Source organism: Oncorhynchus nerka, linkage group LG10 (genome assembly GCF_034236695.1).
Source record: "Oncorhynchus nerka isolate Pitt River linkage group LG10, Oner_Uvic_2.0, whole genome shotgun sequence".
Lineage (NCBI taxonomy): Eukaryota > Metazoa > Chordata > Actinopteri > Salmoniformes > Salmonidae > Oncorhynchus > Oncorhynchus nerka.
Genome location: NC_088405.1, coordinates 34,004,944 through 34,022,970, shown reverse-complemented (window position 1 = coordinate 34,022,970; position 18,027 = coordinate 34,004,944). Strand labels below are relative to the sequence as shown.

The following is an 18,027-nucleotide window of genomic DNA, read 5'->3' as shown; positions in this document are numbered from 1 at the left end:
AGTGGTAGTAGATTCATATTTCTTTAAAATTCATGTTTATATGAATGAGACACGGTGATTCTCGAGTGCCACTAACCCATTTTTCACCAGCCTCCAACGATATCATTATGTCTGGCTACAGATGCAGAAGTGCCACAAAAAAAAATCAGACCTGTCAAGTGCCTATGGGGTATAAGGATAGTATTTCAGTCTATTAATATACAATATACATGTCATGTCTTTTTATTGCACAAATCATCAACCTCCTGCATTCAGTGCCTGACTTCCTTCAGAAATAAAGTGGGATGGGTACATCTCCCATGAGCACATCTTATCAAACTGATAGTTCCCTTACAAAAAATAATTTGTTGCGGCAAACTTCCCTAAGTTTGTGGCAATTTTGCTGCAAACTAAATAGTGTCCTACAAAAATGTTGCCCGAAGTTTGCAAAGGTTTTTCCACTAGTGGTAAATCTGCAACAAACCTTAGGCACAATAATATGTATTGCCACTAGTGGCAAACAGTTCACCATAGGTTTTTTTGAGGCATACAATTCTCTCAAGATTCTATTTGAATCTGTGGCAACAATATTTATTGCCAGTAGTGGCAAACAGTTTACCAGAAGCCGTTTCTGGTGATCATATGAGTTCAAAGACCAGTAACTGTTGAAGACCAGTCAGGGGAGAAGAAAAATCTGTTTGAAAATGGAAAACAAGTTGATGGATTGATTTTATTTGCCAGTTAAAAAAAAAAAAAAGATACTCACAGTACATACATTTTTAAAACGTGACAGGGATATCACAAAAAAGTCAGAGACATTTATATTGTGGTCCCTAAATTCCATGGTGCAAAAACATTACAACATTACATAGATACACTACATACAGTAGATGCAGAGATTAAACAATTGTTCTATTCCTTGATCATTAGCCAGCTTTTGACATTCTATTTAATATAAGTTATGGTTGGCATAGCTTTGAGTTGCTGTGGTAGTTTGTTCCACTCCACAGTGCTGGTATAAAAAGGTGTTCTTACCAGATAGACTCTTAAATTTAAAACCGGCAATATCAGAGTCTCTGGCCCTGGTGTTGCATTGGTGGACATCTCTAATATTAGTGAAATTATTTGAAATGTACCTGGGGGATGAGTCTGTAAAAATTATGTGGACCAGACAGAGTTAATTAATATTACACTTTTTTCTACAGAGAGCCAGCCTAGCTGCTTAAAATGAGTAAGAGGGGGAGTTTACAATTCTCACCAGCTTGTTTTGGCTGGCATGTAGCTTATTCTTTAGATGTTTGGGCCTGCCGGTGAACCATGATGTGCAGCCATAATCAAAGTGACACTGAACTAGCGCACCTGCCAGAGTGTTTAGATGTCACTATCAAGTTATTTTGAGGTTCGAGCTACTGTAGGAATTGCATTTTTTGGTTCTCTTTGTTAAAACTTTCAGGGCCAGTCTCACCAGTCAAGTACCTATCCAATTCACACCCAAGGTATCTGACTGAATTACCCACTTCGACACTAAAACCAAGGGACCTTCCAAGTTTTACTCTGGAACCAGGACTGGATAAAGAAATCATAGGCCCCGCTTGTCTGAAGGAAGAACAGTACTCGCGCCAAAGCAGCATGTGTACATGCGGTGTCTGTGTGGAGTCTGGAGTCTGTAGGGCAACAGGCCTGCCTGCTCTGCTAGGAAAAGAGGGGACAGGCTGAGAACAGAGAGGAAATCAAGCAGTGGCAGCTGTACAGACTTCTCAAACACTGCAGAAAGCGAACACTATATGACACCCCGTGACCTTATTAATTCAGCCACTTGCTTAGATAACGCAAGTTTAACGCATAATTATGCTTTTTTCACACAGGGAAAAATTATAACCCAAATTGGACACACTTTAGGAGTCCTGCCTGTAAAAAAGAATGAGTCATTGGGAAGATGTTTTTAGGACATTCTTGGGATGTTGAGTCATGGTCCCCTGGAGGTTTTGTCTAGTTCCCGGTTTGTCCCGGGGACGTTCCAAGGACTTTTTATGGACGTTCTTGGGACATTGTGTCATGTTCGAGGTTTTTGTCTAGTTTCCGGGTTTGTCATGGGGAAGGTCTCAAATAAAACTGAAGGACCTCTGCGTTACTCTGGATCCTGATCCCTCTTTTGACGAACATATCAAGACTGTTTCAAGGACAGCTTTTTTCCATCTACGTAACATTGCAAAAATCTGAAACTTTGTACAAATATGATGCAGAAAAATTCATCCATGCTTTTGTCACTTCTAGGTTAGTCTAATGCAATGTTCTACTTTCCAGCTATCCGGAAAAATCACTAAATAAACGTCAGTTAGTGCTAAACACTGCTGCTAGAATCTTGACCAAAACCAAAAAATGTGATCATATTACTCCAGTGCTAGCCTCTCTACACTGGCTTCCTGTTAAGGCAAGGGATGATTAAGGTTTTACTGCTAACCTACAAAACATTACATGGGCTTGCTCCTACCCATCTTTCCGATTTCATCCTGCGTCAGGTTTGTAGGCCTCCTTTACTCGCACACACTTTTTCAGTTCTGCCCACAAATTTTCTATGGGATGGAGTTCAGGGCTTTGTGATGGCCACTCCAATACCTTGACTTTGTTGTCCTTAAGCCATTTTGACACAACTTTGGAAGTATGCTTGGGGTCATTGTCCATTTGGAAGACCCATTTGCGACCAAGCTTTAACTTCCTGACTGATGTCTTCAGAGGTTTCAATATATCCACATCATTTTCTTTCCTCATGATGCCATCTATTTTGTGAAGTGCACCAGTCCCTCCTGCAGCAAAGCACCGCCACAACATGATTCTGCCACCCCCGTGCTTCACGGTTGGGATGGTGTTCTTCGGCTTGCAAGCCTCCCCCCTTTTCCTCCAAACATAATGATGGTCATTATGGCCAACAAGTTCTATTTTTGTTTCATCAGAGCAGAGGACATTTCTCCAAAAAGTATGATCTTTGTCCCCATGTGCAGATCCAAACCATAGTCTGGCTTTGTTATGGTGGTCTTGGAGCAGTGGCTTCTTCCTTGCTTAGCGGCCTTTCCGGTTATGTCGATATAGGACTCGTTTTACAGTGGATATAGATACTTTTGTATCTGTTTCCTCCAGCATCTTCACAAGATCCTTTGCTGTTGTTCTGGGATTGATTTGCACTTTTCGCACCAAAGTACCATATTTCTAGAAGACAGAACGAGTCTCCTTCCTGAGCGGTATGATGGCTGCGTGGTCCCATGCGGTTTATACTTGCGTGCTATTGCTTGTACAGATGAACGTGGTACCTTCAGGTGTTTGAAAATTGCTCCCAAGGATGAACCAGACTTGTAGAGGTCTACAATTTTCTTTGAGGTCTTGGCTGATTTATTTTGATTTTCCCATGATGTCAAGCAAAGAGGCACTGAGTTTGAAGGTAGGCCTTGAAATACATCCACAGGTATCACTCCAATTGACTCAAATTATGTCAATTAACCTATTAGAAGCTTCTAAAGCCATGACATCATTTTCTGGAATTTTCCAAGCTGTTTGAAGGCACAGTCAACTTAGTGTATGTAAAATTCTGACCCACTGGAATTGTGATACAGTGAATAAAAAGTGAAAAAATCTGTCTAAACAATTGTTGGACAAATTACTTGCGTCATGCACAAAGTAGATGTCCTAACAGACTTGCCAAATCTATAGTTTGTTAACAAGAAATGTGTGGAGTGGTTGAAAACAAGTTAATGACTCCAACCTAAGTGTATGTAAACTTCCGACTTCAACTGTACATGCATATTGACGCCACACACACAAGTCAGCACTTCAAGGTAAAGTCTACATCTGTTGTTTTCAGCACAGGCCTTATACACGAGTCAGGAAGAAGAGACAACTAGTAGACAATTGTCTCTTAATGATGAAGTCCCCCGTCTAGATTGATAATCATAATTAGTTGATTAGTTTGAACACATTGAAACCATGTTTTTGATGAATTTGATACCATTCCACAAATTCCGCTCCAGCCATTACCATGAACCCGTCCTCCCCAATTAAGGAGCCACCAACCTGTGGCTTGAATCAATTATGTTGAGGTTCTCCAGGAACAGTTGGCCACACATTGCAAGGTAGATGTACGGTGCATTCGGAAAGTATTCAGACCCCATGATTTTTTCCACATTTTGTTACGTTACAGCCTTATTCTAAAATGGATTAAAAATAACTAGATTTCCTCAATCTACACACAATACCCCATAATGACAAAGCATAAACCGGTTCAATTTTTTTTGCAAATGTATTAAAAACACCTTATTTATATTAGAATTCAGACCCTTTGCTATGAGACTCGAAATTGAGCTCAGGTGCATCCTGTTTCCATTGATCATCCTTGAGATCTTTCTACAACTTGATTGGAGTCCACCTGTGGTAAATTCAATTGATTGGAAAGGCACACACCTGTCTATATAAAAGGTGCCACAGTTGACAGTGTATGTCAGAGCAAAAACCAAGCCGTGAGGTTGAAGGTAAATCGAAGAAGTTTGAAACTTTGGGGAGAAGGGTCTTGGTCAGGGAGGTGACCAAGAACCCAATGTACACTCTGACAGTGCTCCAGAGTTCCTCTGTGGAAATGGGAGAAGCTTCCAGAAGGACAACAATCTTTGCAGCGCTCCACCAATCAGGTCTTTATGGTAGAATGGCCAGATGGAAGCCACTCCTCAGTAAACGGCACATGACAGTCGGTTTGGAGTTTGCCAAAAGGCACCTACTCTGATCATGAGAAGCAAGATACTCTGGTCTGATGAAACCAAGATTGAACACTTTGGACCAAATGCCAGGAGTTACGTATGGAAGAAACCTGGCACCATCCCTACGGTGAAGCACGGTGGTGGCAGCATCATGCTGTGGAGATGTTTTTCGGTGTCAATGACTGGGAGATTAGTCAGGATTGAGGGAAGGATAAAAGGAGCAACGTTTAGAGAGACCCTTGATGAAAACCTGCTTCACAGCACTCAGGACATCAGACTGGGGCTAAGCTTCACCTTTCAACAGGACAACGACCCTAAGCACACAGCAAAGACAATGCAGGAGTGGCTTCGGGACAAGTCTCTGAATGTCCTTGATTGGCCCAGCCAGAGCCCGGACTTAAACCCCCACAGACGATGCAATCGCAATCACACTGCCCTAACCCATCTGGACAAGAGGAATACCCATGTAAGAATGCTGTTCATCGATTACAGCTCAGCATTTAACACCATAGTACCCTCCAAGCTCGTCATTAAGCTTGAGACCCTGGGTCTCGACCCCGCCCTGTGAAACTGGGCCCTGGACTTTGACGGGCCGCCAGCAGGGTGCGTTCTCAGCCCTCTCCGGTAATCCCTGTTCACCCATTACTGCATGGCCATGCACACCTCCAACTCAATCAAGTTGCAGACACTACATTGGTAGACTTGATTACCAACAACGATGAGATGGCCTACAACCACCCGAGCCACTGCCTGTTCACCCCGCTATCATCCAGATGTGAGGTCAGTACAGGTGCATCAAAGCTGGGACCGAGAGACTGGTAAGCTTATCTCAAGTCCATCAGCCTATTAAACAGCCATCACTAACATTGAGTGACTGCTGCCAACATACTAACTCAAATCTCTAGCCACTTTAATATTTATAAATTGGATGTAATAAATGTATCACTAGCCCCTTTCAAAAATGCCACTTTATATAATGTTTACATACCCTACATTACTCATCTCATATGTACAGTGAGGGAAAGAAGTATTTGATCCCCTGCTGATTTTGTGTGTTTGCCCATTGACAAAGAAATGATAAATCTATCATTTTAATGGTAGGTTAATTTGAACAGTGAGAGACAGAACAACATGTCAAAAATGTTATAAATTGATTTTCATTTTAATGGAGGGAAATAAGTATTTGACCCCCTCTCAATCAGAAAGATTTCTGGCTCCCAGGTGTCTTTTATACAGGTAACGAGCTGAGATTAGGAGCACACTCTTAAAGGGAGTGCTCCTAATCTCAGTTTGTTACCTGTGTCGTGTCTTTGGCTATGCCGGATTAAGTGATATGACATGTTATTCTATAAAATCCTTTCTCCGTAATTAATATTACCTGATTGAGCTAATCATGTAAATGTAATTACCTAGAGAGTTGGGGCACCACTAAATAATATTTATAGAGCCATCATCTTCCGAATAAACTCTTAAAGACCTAATAGTACCCTCCAAGTAATATTTTACATCAATACAGTCAATATTGAGTCACTTTAATTCAGTCCAACCAAGAATTTACAACTTTCAGATATCTTCACAAACCCTGGCTAACAATTTGAATCAGCAATAAAAATTGGGTTTAATTATTTATTTACTAAATACCTAATTACTAATCCCACAAAATTACATATACACACACAATTAATCATACCTTGATTACAAATTACGTCATAAAGGAAACGGTCCCTAGCGGACGGAACAGATATACAGCTGGTTACACAAAAGAAAAGGGTCTGGGTTTGAGTGAAAGAGCGGGAAGACTGAGGAACAAAGGGAGAAGCTGTGATATTGTAAATACAGTATTTTATGCATTCCAAATTACCGCCCATTTGGAAAAGGAAAATGAAATAAATATTTACTCTGAGCTGCGCTTTGGTAGGTTGGTGGTAGATGGAAAGCCGTGTTGCCAAACCGAGTCCTTTGAAGAATGTCTCTGGTGGTCAATTGGATACATTGTAGTAACGTTGTGAGATAGACGGGATACTCTGTTCTTTCCTAGCCCGCGTTTGCAGCTGCTGTTGCTAACTCAACGGCTAGGAGGTATCACTTCTGTAGTGAATAAGAGTTTAAAGTTCATACCATTCGCAACCAAAGCTCACGCTGGGGTTGGCTTAGTTCTGTAGTTAGTGTTAGTCCTTTTAACGCAGAGGCTGCAGACCTCACGTACTTGGAACAGAAGGTTATATTGTCGAAAAGGCTTTATATAGGAAGGGAGAGGAGGGCATGTTTGAAAAGTTTGTCACGTGTCTTTGGCCCATCCCTTCACAGGGGCGGGCCACTGATTGAGCAGAGCCCTAACCTTATGAAAACCCAAATCTCTCATTTGGAAGCGAAAATTACATTTAATCTCTTCACCAATAATTTTATATTCAAACATTTAAATTGAACAACAATTCCATGTGAATCCGATAACTACAATGTGCAGACTTTCCACTGTAGCATTTGTCATCTTATCATTGATGAGAATGTCTCAGATGACAACCGAACTGACATCATATTCATGAAGTACCACCGCATATGTTCAATTGGTCAGATTACCAGAATATAGTTAATTTCCCCCCACCTTCTGATGTTCCCAGAATCTCTGTTAACCAAGGGGTTTTCAAATGTCACATCAGTAGGGTAGAGAGAGGAAACAGTGGGGAAGAGGTATTTATGACTGTCATAAACCTACCCCCCCAGGCCAACGTCATGACACCTGTATAAAAGACCTGTCCACAGAAGCAATCAATCAGATTCCAAACTCTCCACCATGGCCAAGACCAAAGACCTCTCCAAGGATGTCAAGGACAAGATTGTAGACCTACACAAGGCTGGAATGGGCTACAAGACCATTGCCAAGCAGCTTGGTGAGAAGGTGACAACAGTTGGTGCGATTATTCACAAATGGAAGAAACACAAAAGAACTGTCAATCTCCCTCAGACCATGCCAGGTCTCACCTCGTGAAATTGCAATGATCATGAGAACGGTGAGGAATCAGCCCAGAACTACACAGGAGGATCTTGTCAATGATCTCAAGGCAGCTGGGACCATAGTTACCAAGAAAACAATTCGTAACACACTACGCCGTGAAGGACTGAAACCTGCAGTGCCCGCAAGGTCCCCCTGCTCAAGAAAGCACATATACATGCCCGTCTGAAGTTTGCCAATGAACATCTGAATGATTCAGAGGACAACTGGGTGAAAGTGTTGTGGTCAGATGAGACGAAAATGGAGCTCTTTGGCATCAACTCAACTCGTGTTTTGGAGGAGGAATTTCCCTCATTAAAATGCAAATCAATTTATAACATTTTTGACATGCGTTTTTCTGGATTTTGTTGTAATTCTGTCTCTCACTGTTTAAATAAACCTACCATTAAAATTATAGACAGATCATTTCTTTGTCAGTGGGCAAACCTACAAAATCAGCAGGGGATCAAATACTTTTTTCCCCTCACTGTATATACTGTACTCTATACCATCTACTGCATCTTGCCTATGCCGTTCGGCCATCGATGTATTTATATGTACATATTCTTATTCATTACTTTATACACACAAGTTTAAGGTAGTTGTTGTGAAATTGTTAGATTACTTGTTATATATTAACGCACGGTCGGAACTAGAAGCACAAGCATTTCGCTACACTCGCATTAACATCTGCTAACCATGTGTATGTGTATGTGAAATCCCGCTATGCCCTCCGACAAACCATCAAACAGGCAAAGCATCAATACAGGATTAAGATTGAATCGTACTACAGGGGCTCCGATGCTCGCCGGGTGTGGCAGGGCTTGCAAACTATTACTGACAACAAAGGGAAGCACAGCCACAAGCTGCCCAGTGACACAAGCCTACCAGACGAGCTAAATTACTTCTATGGTCGCTTCGAGGCAAGCAACACTGAAGCATGGATGAGAGCACCAGGGACTATGGACGACTGTGTGATCACCCTCTGTAGCCGATGTGAGTAAGACCTTTAAAAAGGTCAACATTCACGAGGTTGCAGGGCCAGACGGATTACCAGGATGTGTACTCCGAGCATGCGCTGACCAACTGGCCCTGACAGAGTCTGTAATACCAACATGTTTCAAGCAGACAACCATTGTCCCTGTGCCCAAGAACACCAAGGTAACCTGCCTAAATGACTACCGACCCGTAGCACTCATGTCTATAGCCATGAAATGCTTTGAAAGGCTCATAAACACCATTATCCCAGAAACCTTAGACCCACTCCAATTTGCATACCGCCCCAACATATCCACAGATGATGCAATCTCGATTGCACTCCACACTGCCCTTTCTCACCTGGACAAAAGGAGCACCTACATGAGAATGCTATTCATTGACTACAGCTCAGCATTCAACACCATAGTGCCCTCAAAGATCAGCACTATGCTAAGGACCTTTGGACAAAACACATCCCTCTTTAAATGGATCCTGGACTTCCTGATGGGCCGCCCCCAGGTGGTAATGGTAGGTAACAACACATCTGCCACGCTGATCCTCAACACGTGGGCCCCTCATGGGCGTGTGCTCAGTCCCCTCCTGTACACCTTGTTCACCCATGACTGCAATGGCCAGGCACGACTCCAACACCATCATTAAGTTTGTCGACGACACAACAGCGTTAGGCCTGATCAAAGACAATGTCGAGACAGCCTATAGGGATGAGGTCAGAGACCTGGCAGTGTGGTGCCAGGACAACAACCTCTCCCTCAACATAAAGGAGATGATTGTGGACTATTTTCTTATTTTTCACTTCAGTTTATTTTAGTAAATACTTTAACACTTATTTCTTAAAACTGCACTGTAAGGTCTACACATGTATTCAATGCATATGACAAATACACTTTGATTTAATTTGATATGGCATCATGTAGTAACCAACAACAAAAAAAGTGTTAAACAAATCAAAATATATTTTATATTTGAGATTCTTCAAAGTAGCCACACTTTGCCTTGATGACAGCTTTGCACACTCTTGGCATTCTCTCAATCAGCTTCATGAGGTCGTCACCTGGAATGCATTTCAATTAACAGGTGTGCCTTCTTAAAAGTTCATTTGTGGAATTTCTTTCCTTCTTAATGCCTTTGAGCCAATCAGTTGTGTTGTGACAAGGTAGTCGTGGTATACAAAAGATAGCCCTATTTGGTAAAAGACCAAGTCCATATTATAGCAAGAACAGCTCAAATAAGCAAAGAGAAATGACAGTCCATTACTTGAAGACATGAATGTCAGTCAATGCGGAACATTTCAAGACCTTTGAAAGTTTCTTCAACTGCAGTGACAAAAAACATCCAGTGCTGTGATGAAACTGTCTCTCATGAGGACCACCACAGGAAAGGAAGACCCAGAGTTACCTCTGCTGCAGGAAAGTTCATTAGGAAGGACCACCACAGGAAAGGAAGACCCAGAGTTACATCTGCTGCAGAGGATAAGTTCATTAGAGTTACCAGCCTCAGAAATTGCAGCCCAAATAAATGCTTCAGAGTTCAAGTAACAGACACATCTCAACATCAACTGTTCAGAGGAGACTGCATGAATCAGGCCTTCAAGGTCGAATTGCTGCCAAGAAACCACCACTAAAGGACACTAATAAGAAAATTAGACTTGCTTGGGCCAAGAAACACAAGCAATGGACATTAGAGCAGTTGAAATCTGTCCTTTGGTCTGATGAATCCAAATTTAAGATTTTTGGTTCCAACGCATTCCACTGGGATGCTGGCCCGTGTTGACTCCAATGTTTCCCACAGTTGTGTCAAGTTGGCTGTATGTGTTTTGGGTGGTGGACCATTCTTGAATGGCACACATACACAATCGATGTCTCAACTGTCTTAAGGCTTACAGATCTCATCCCCTTAATCTACACCGATTGAAGTGGATTTAACAAGTTACATCAATAAGGGGATCATAAGGGGGTTCCCACACAAATGTGCATCACTGGCACCATATATATATTCTGGAGTCTGACAATACTGGTTCTGACATTGCTCGTTCTGGTATTTCTTTAAAATAAAAATTGTAGTAAATTGGTTATTGTATTGTTTCTAGACATTACTGCACTGTTGGAGCTAGAAACATAAGCATATTGCTGAACCTGCAATAACATCTGCAAATCTTTGTACATGACCAAGACATTTTGATTTGATGTTAAATGTTGAAGCTACATAAAAATATTAAATAAACTATTTATTTGGGAAATATTCAGTCTTTGCTCTTTCCGTCATTAGCATGCTGATGATTTGAAGTTGAATTTGATTTATTTTTATCATACTGGTAAGACATTTAATACACGTTGTTTAGTATATTTAGTACTTTTAATATGTTTAGTTTACTTTTCTTTGTGAGAAGCAAGTTCATTTAAAAGTTGTGATTTGGTTTACATAGATACGACATTTCAATGTCGTTAATACACAAAGTAACCAAAAAGCAGATATAATTTGCAGCAAACAGTACTTTAGCCACAAGTTTCCCAGAATTGTTTGCCAGAAGTTCACAAGTCGCAAATTTGCTGCAAGTTTGTCACAAAACAAATGTCCATGTGAAAATATGAACTGGTGGCAAATTTGCCAAAGATTTGCCACAGCTGTTTACCAGAAGCCTGTTTTTCGATGAGGGAGTCCTGCTATTGTTCCACAACATCAATGAAGTGCACTCTATGCAAAACCCAACCATGTATAGTAATGCCCGAGCAACTCAGCACCTGTCTGTGCATGCCAAGAAGCGTTATCTCTGGAAAGGGGACGGCGGCAGTTTGAGTGTGTGCCCAAAATCAAAACCATAAACCCCAGAATGAAGAGACAAAATACATCTGGAAATGCAGGAATCTGCATTTTTAGAATATTGAGAGTGGATTTTATGGAGTTATGTTGAGCTAAAATAACAATAACCCAGATTAAATATTGCGTGTTGGAGGGAAATCTGGAGGGGGCGGCTAAAATGATTGTCACGCGGGACTAGTTGTGTGTGCAGGAATCAGACGCAGAGAGAGAGTAACGGAGTAAAGTGCTTTACTATTGCACGCCAAACTTCTAAGCCCAATACAATACAGGGCGCAGGACACTATACCAGACAACCCAAAACCACAGGGTGTCCAGTATAGAATATACACACGTAACAAAGACAATCCCGCCCAACACAAGGTCGGGTCAAAATACTACATATAGGGAAGCTAATTAAACAAAAATACACACAGGTGAAACTAATAAGACAAAACCAGTAGGACGGTGACGATGACCGCCGAGCACCGCCCGAACAGGCAGGGGAGCCAACATCCGCGGAAGTCGTGACAATGAGTCAGCCATCTGACAGGACTGTTCTGACTGAAGTTGGGCTGTCTAATTGTGATGCTCAGGCAACCTTTTTCTGAATGCAATTATTCACAGCTGCGTCATCTCAGGGATTGGGACAGACTAACACGGAAATGCCATCAGAATGTACTTGATATTTCATCAAAGGTGGCAGGTGATATTTACCCACTGAAAGGGCTCTGCACCTCATTGTCCCTTTGGTTAAAAAAAAACACACAAAAAACAGCATTAGTATTTACACTGGGTAACATTCTGTAAGACCATTTAGTAAAACAGATGAGAATGTAAGCTAGACATTTACACTAACTACCACTAAAATAAGTATGACAGACAAAAACACACATGCAGAGCGAGACAGACAGAGAGGAGGGACAGACGCACAGAGAGGGAGAGAGAGGGTCCAGTCGCCAACCAAGAATTCACTAAATGGGACAAACACCAAATTGAGGCTCTGCATGCAGAATTCTGCAAAAATATCCTCAGTTTACACCGTGAAACACTAAATAATGCATTCAGAGCAGAAATAGGTTGATACCCGCTAATGATCAAAATCCAGAAAGAGCGTTAAATTCTACAACCATCTAAAAGGAAGCGATTCCCAAACCTTCCATAGCAAAGCCATCACCCACAGACAGATGAACCTGGAGAGTCCCCTTCACAAACACAAACAGACCCCCAGGATTACAGCAACACAATTAAACCCAACCAAATCATGAGAAAACAAAAATATATTTACTTGACACATTGGAAATAATGAACAAAAAAAAGAGCAAACTACAATGCTATTTGGCCCTAAAGAGAGAGTACACAGTGGCAGAATACCTGACCATTGTGACTGACCCAGACTTAAGGAAAGCTTTGACTATGTACAGATTCAGTGAGCATAGCCTTGCTATTGAGAAAGGCCGCCATAGGCAGACCTGGCTCTCAAGAGAAGACAGGCTGTGCACACTGCCCACAAAATGAGGTGGAAACTGAGCTGCACTTCCTAACCTGCCAAATGTATGACCATACTAGAGACACATATTTCCCTCAGATTACACAGATCCACAAAGAATTCAAAGACAAACCCGATGTTGTTAAACTCCCATATCTACTGGGTGAAATACCACAGTGTGCCATCACAGCAGCAAGATTTGTGACCTGTTGCTACAAGAAAAGGGCAAACGATAAAGAACAAACACCATTGTAAATACAACCCATATTTATGTGTATTTATTTTTCCATTTGTACTTGAACTATTTGCACATCGTTACAACACTGTATAGACACACATAATGACATTTCAAATGTCTTTATTCTTTTGGAACTTCTGTGAGTGTAATGTTTACTGTTAATTTTGATTGTTTATTTCACTTTTGTTTATTATCTACTTCACTTGCTTTGGCAATGTTAACATATGTTTCCCATGCCAATTGAGAGGAGGAGGAGAGGAAGAGAGAGAGAGTAGTCACTCCATCACAAATAACCAGCATCTTAAAGGGGCTTCAGTTGAACAGCACAATCAGAATGGAGCGTTAACATAATTTGTTTACCCTTTAAAAAAGGTACCCCTTTGCTCCTAATTCTTTAATAAATACATTTTAACCCACAAAAAAAGAGTAAATGCAAAAGCCAGGATCATTGAAATGGGTCATCAATTAAAGGTTTGTAAGTAGGTGCCAAATCAATAGAGCACCATGGTAGCCTTAGGTAGAGTGAGGTTGAAGGAAGGGAGTCCATCTGAATCTTGATGTACAGTGGACGTTTGATGCACATACTATATGACTGTAAATGTAATGCACATCTTTCTTACTTTCCATTCTCTAAAGTCAAATCTGCACTGTAGAACAGAACACTCTGTATTGCAGGGTGCATGAATAAGCATTTTTGATCATTCAGATTTGCCCCAAGAGAATAAGGTTATTCATGCATTTCAGGACAGCTGTCAAGAAAGCTTTTTTAGCTGAGCAGATTCTCTGCAGTCTGCCTATCACATTGTTACTTTTGTTGTGGATGTCAATCTGAATGATTTCTTATTTCTGAACAAGACAATGTCATTCAGAAATTATAGCTGCATCAGTCATTGAAATAAATATTTTGACATGAGGAACGGCAATCTGTTATCGTTAGAAACATAGCGAAGTCTTACAATCACGATCAAACCAAACGCATGTCCTGCATGAATGATCAGGCTACTTCAACCTGGGATAGAATAATAAACAGGCGAAACACTTACAGAGGTGGTAACAGACGGCAGGTCCACCATCCGGTACTCATTGACCCCCGTGTCGTTCCAGGAGGAGAGAGTCTCCACGATGCACGTGCAGTTCTGGTCCTGGAACGGACACGAGATGCCCTTCGGAACCGAGCGCATGGCGCCGCTCATCTGTCCACTTTCGCCCTCCAAGACTGACGGGCCACCCAAGATGGACTGTAGGCGGACGGTGGGAAAGAGAAATAAACTGGGAGTCCGGACACAAATCCGACAGCTGTCCGGCTAGAGTGGAATATCCAACTTCAATATGGCCAAGTGATGATAACTTCTCTTGTTGGCGCCACAGTGAGAATCTGTTCTGGAAAGTTATCGATTCTCGATATGAATGTTAATTGACTACAGTCTACGTAGGTTATGGGTCTTGATATGTGTAGTCGGTGAGACACAGTTTGACAACCGCAAGAGAGGCTGGCGTTTCATACTCTCTTGCGCGCCAGCCACGCAACAGCACTTTTTTTTTTTTAAATTGACATATTTATATATCGCTCTTTTCTCCATGTCCTTGCTCTAAGTTGTCACTCCCCATCAGGGGGCCAGGGTTCAACTCTGGAATCACACTTCCCACAGTCCTCAGAGGGTCCGTTTCAAAATGACTGAAAAGGCACGTTCATTATCACATTTGTGCCAAAAATATCCATTGCATTTGTCCAGTAATTGTCTCAGTCAAATATATTAACATGTAATACGATTGTGGCACTAGTTACAATAGTCACAAAGTCCAAATTGGTTATATCATACAAATTCATGAAAACCAAAATGAGTTTCTTGGTCTTAATTGAAGGTTAGGGTTGGGCATAAGGTTAGCAGTGTGGTTAAGGTTAGGTTTAAAAATCAGATTTTATCTGTTTATAACTGAATGTGCGAACTAGTGATGACCAATTTACACTGGCCAAAAATATAAAGGCAATATGCAACAATTTCAAAGATTGTACAGAGTTACAGTTCATATAAGGAAATTGGTCAATTGAAATTAATTCATTCGACCCTAATCTATGGATTTCACATGACTGGGAACACAGATATGCATCTGTTGGTCACACATACCTTAAAAAAAAGGTAGGAGCGTGGATCAAAAAAACAGTCAGAATCGGAGTGACCACCATTTGCCTCATGCAGCGTGACACATCTCCTTCATATAGAATTGATCAGGCTGTTGATTGTGGCCTGTGGAATGTTGTCCCACTCCTCTTCAATGGCTGTTCGAAGTTGCTGGATATTGGCAGGAACTGGAACACGCTGTCGTACACATCAATCCAGAGCATCCCAAACAGGCTCAATGGGTCACATGTCTGGTAAGTATGCAGACCATGGAAGAACTGGGACATTTTTAGCTTTCAGGAATTGTGTACAGATCCTTGCGACATGGGGCCGTGCATTATCATGCTGAAACATGAGGTGATGGCGGCGGATGAATGGCACATGGGCCTCCAGATCTCGTCAGGGTATTGTAAATAAGAATTAGTTCTTAACTGACTTGCCTAGTTAAATAAAGGTTACATTTTTAAAAATTATAAAAAGCTCTGTGCATGAAAATTGCCATCAATAAAATGCAATTGTGTTCGTTGTCCGTATCTTATGCCCGCTCATACCATAACCACACCACCATCATGGGGCACTCTGTTCGCAATGTTGACATCAACTTAACCACACAATCCCAAACACGCTGTCTACCAATTTGCCTGGTACAGTTGAAACCAGTATTCATCCATGAAGAGCACACTTCTCCAGCGTGCCAGTGGCCATCGAAGGTGAGCCTTTGCTCACTGAAGTCAGTTACGACGCCGAACAGTTGTCAGGTCAAGACCCTGGTGAGGATGACGAACACGCAGATGAGTGTCCCTGAGACGGTTTCTGACAGTTTGTGCAGAACTTCTTTGGTTATGCAAACAAACTCAGTTTCATTACCTGTCCGGGTGGCTGGTCTCAGGCAATCCTGCATGCGAAGAAGCCAGATGTGGAGGTCCTGGGGTTGTGAGGCCTGTTGGATGTACTTCCAAATTCTCTGAAACGACGTTGGAGGTGGCTTATGGTAGAGAAATGAACATTTTCTGGCAACAGCTCTGGTGGATATTCCTGCAGTCAGCATGCCAATAGCACACTCCCTGCCAATAGCACATGAGACATCTGTGGCAATGTGTTGTGTGACAAAACTGCACATTTTAGAGTGGCCTTTTATTGTTTATTTTAAGTGCACCTGTGCAATGATCATGATGTTTAATCAGCTTCTTGATATGCCACACCTGTCAGGTGGATGGGTTATCTTGACAAAGGCGAAATACTCACTAACAGGGATGTCAACAATTGTGTACGCAAATTGAGAGAAATCAGCTTTTTGTGCGCATGGACATTTTCGGGGATCTTTTATTTCTGTATAAAAGCTGAAGAACATATGCACATCCAGGTACTTTTTGTAGGTGCTGGAGTTGTAGGTGAATTCATGGAAAACAAAAAGGAAACCGTTGCACACTGCTACTCATGATCCCAAGTGATTTTATTATAACAATGCTTTGACCCTTAGGCCATGGCGGAGTACGGAGAGTATTCACACCTGCATTCTTCATTTTTGCAGTCTCCCTTTGATGACAAGGGTTACAGCATGAATAATTCTGTAGTATTAACAGACCCACTGTCACGTTCGTTATATTGATGAGAACAAGGCGCTGCGTGATAAGCATACATTCTTCTTTTAATTAACGAATAAACACTAAACAAACTAACAAAGAAACAAAACGAACGTGAAGCTATATAACACAAGTGCTGACAGGCAACTACAGACAATAACCCACAAAACCAAAATGGAAAATGGCAACTAAATAGGATCCCCAATCAGAGACAACGATAAACAGCGGTCTCTGATTGGGAACCAATTCAGGCCACCATAGACCTACAAATACAAAACCCCCATAGATATAGAAAAACCCCTAGACAAGACAAAAAACACACATACCCACCCTCGTCACCCTGACCTGACCAAAATAATACAGAAAACATTGATAACTAAGGTCAGGGCGTGACAGAACCCCCCCTTCCCCCAAAGGTGCAGAATCCCGACCGCAAACCCACCCCTCAACTGCTCCATGTGCCCCCCCAAAAAAATGATCTTGGTGTTTCTGTGGCCTACCTCCCCGACGTCGTTGCTGTTCCCTCTTACTTCGCCGTTCCTCCTGTGCTGTTTCCACCTGCCTCCATGGTAGGCGATCCTCTCCTGCCAAAATCTCCTCCCATGTCCAGGATCCTTTACCATCCAGTATTTCGTCCCAGGTCCATTTTTTCCACAAAGCGCTGCTCCTCCCTTTCACGCTGCTTGGTACTTTTTTGGTGGGTTATTCTGTCACGTTCGTCATATTGATGAGACCAAGGCGCAGCGTGATAAGCATACATTCCTCTTTTAATTAACGACTAAACAAAGAAACAAAACGACCGTGACGCTATATAACACAAGTGCTGACAGGCAACTACATATAGACAATAACCCACAAAACCAAAATGGAAAATGGCAACCTAAATAGGATGCCCAATCAGAGACAACGATAAACAGCTGTCTCTGATTGGGAACCAATTCAGGCCACCATAGACCTACAAATACCTAGACATACAAAACCCCCATAGATATAGAAAAACCCCTAGACAAGACAAAAAACACACATACCCACCCTCGTCACCCCCTGACCGGACCAAAATAATAGAGAAAACATTGATAACTAAGGTCAGGGCGTGAC

The 18,027-nt window shown here is 41.8% G+C and overlaps 1 protein-coding gene across 1 annotated transcript in view; it reads right to left on the bottom strand.

Annotated features, from left to right (window-relative positions):
- Positions 1-17,769, bottom strand: part of LOC115136354 (melanopsin-A-like) — a 74,637-nt gene extending 56,868 nt beyond the window's left edge. The window contains 2 exon segments of the mRNA XM_065022822.1: positions 14,270-14,464; positions 17,430-17,769. Coding sequence (XP_064878894.1) covers positions 14,270-14,464; positions 17,430-17,552 — 318 coding nt within the window. The 5' untranslated portion in view covers positions 17,553-17,769.
- Positions 17,770-18,027: the final 258 nt, after the last annotated feature.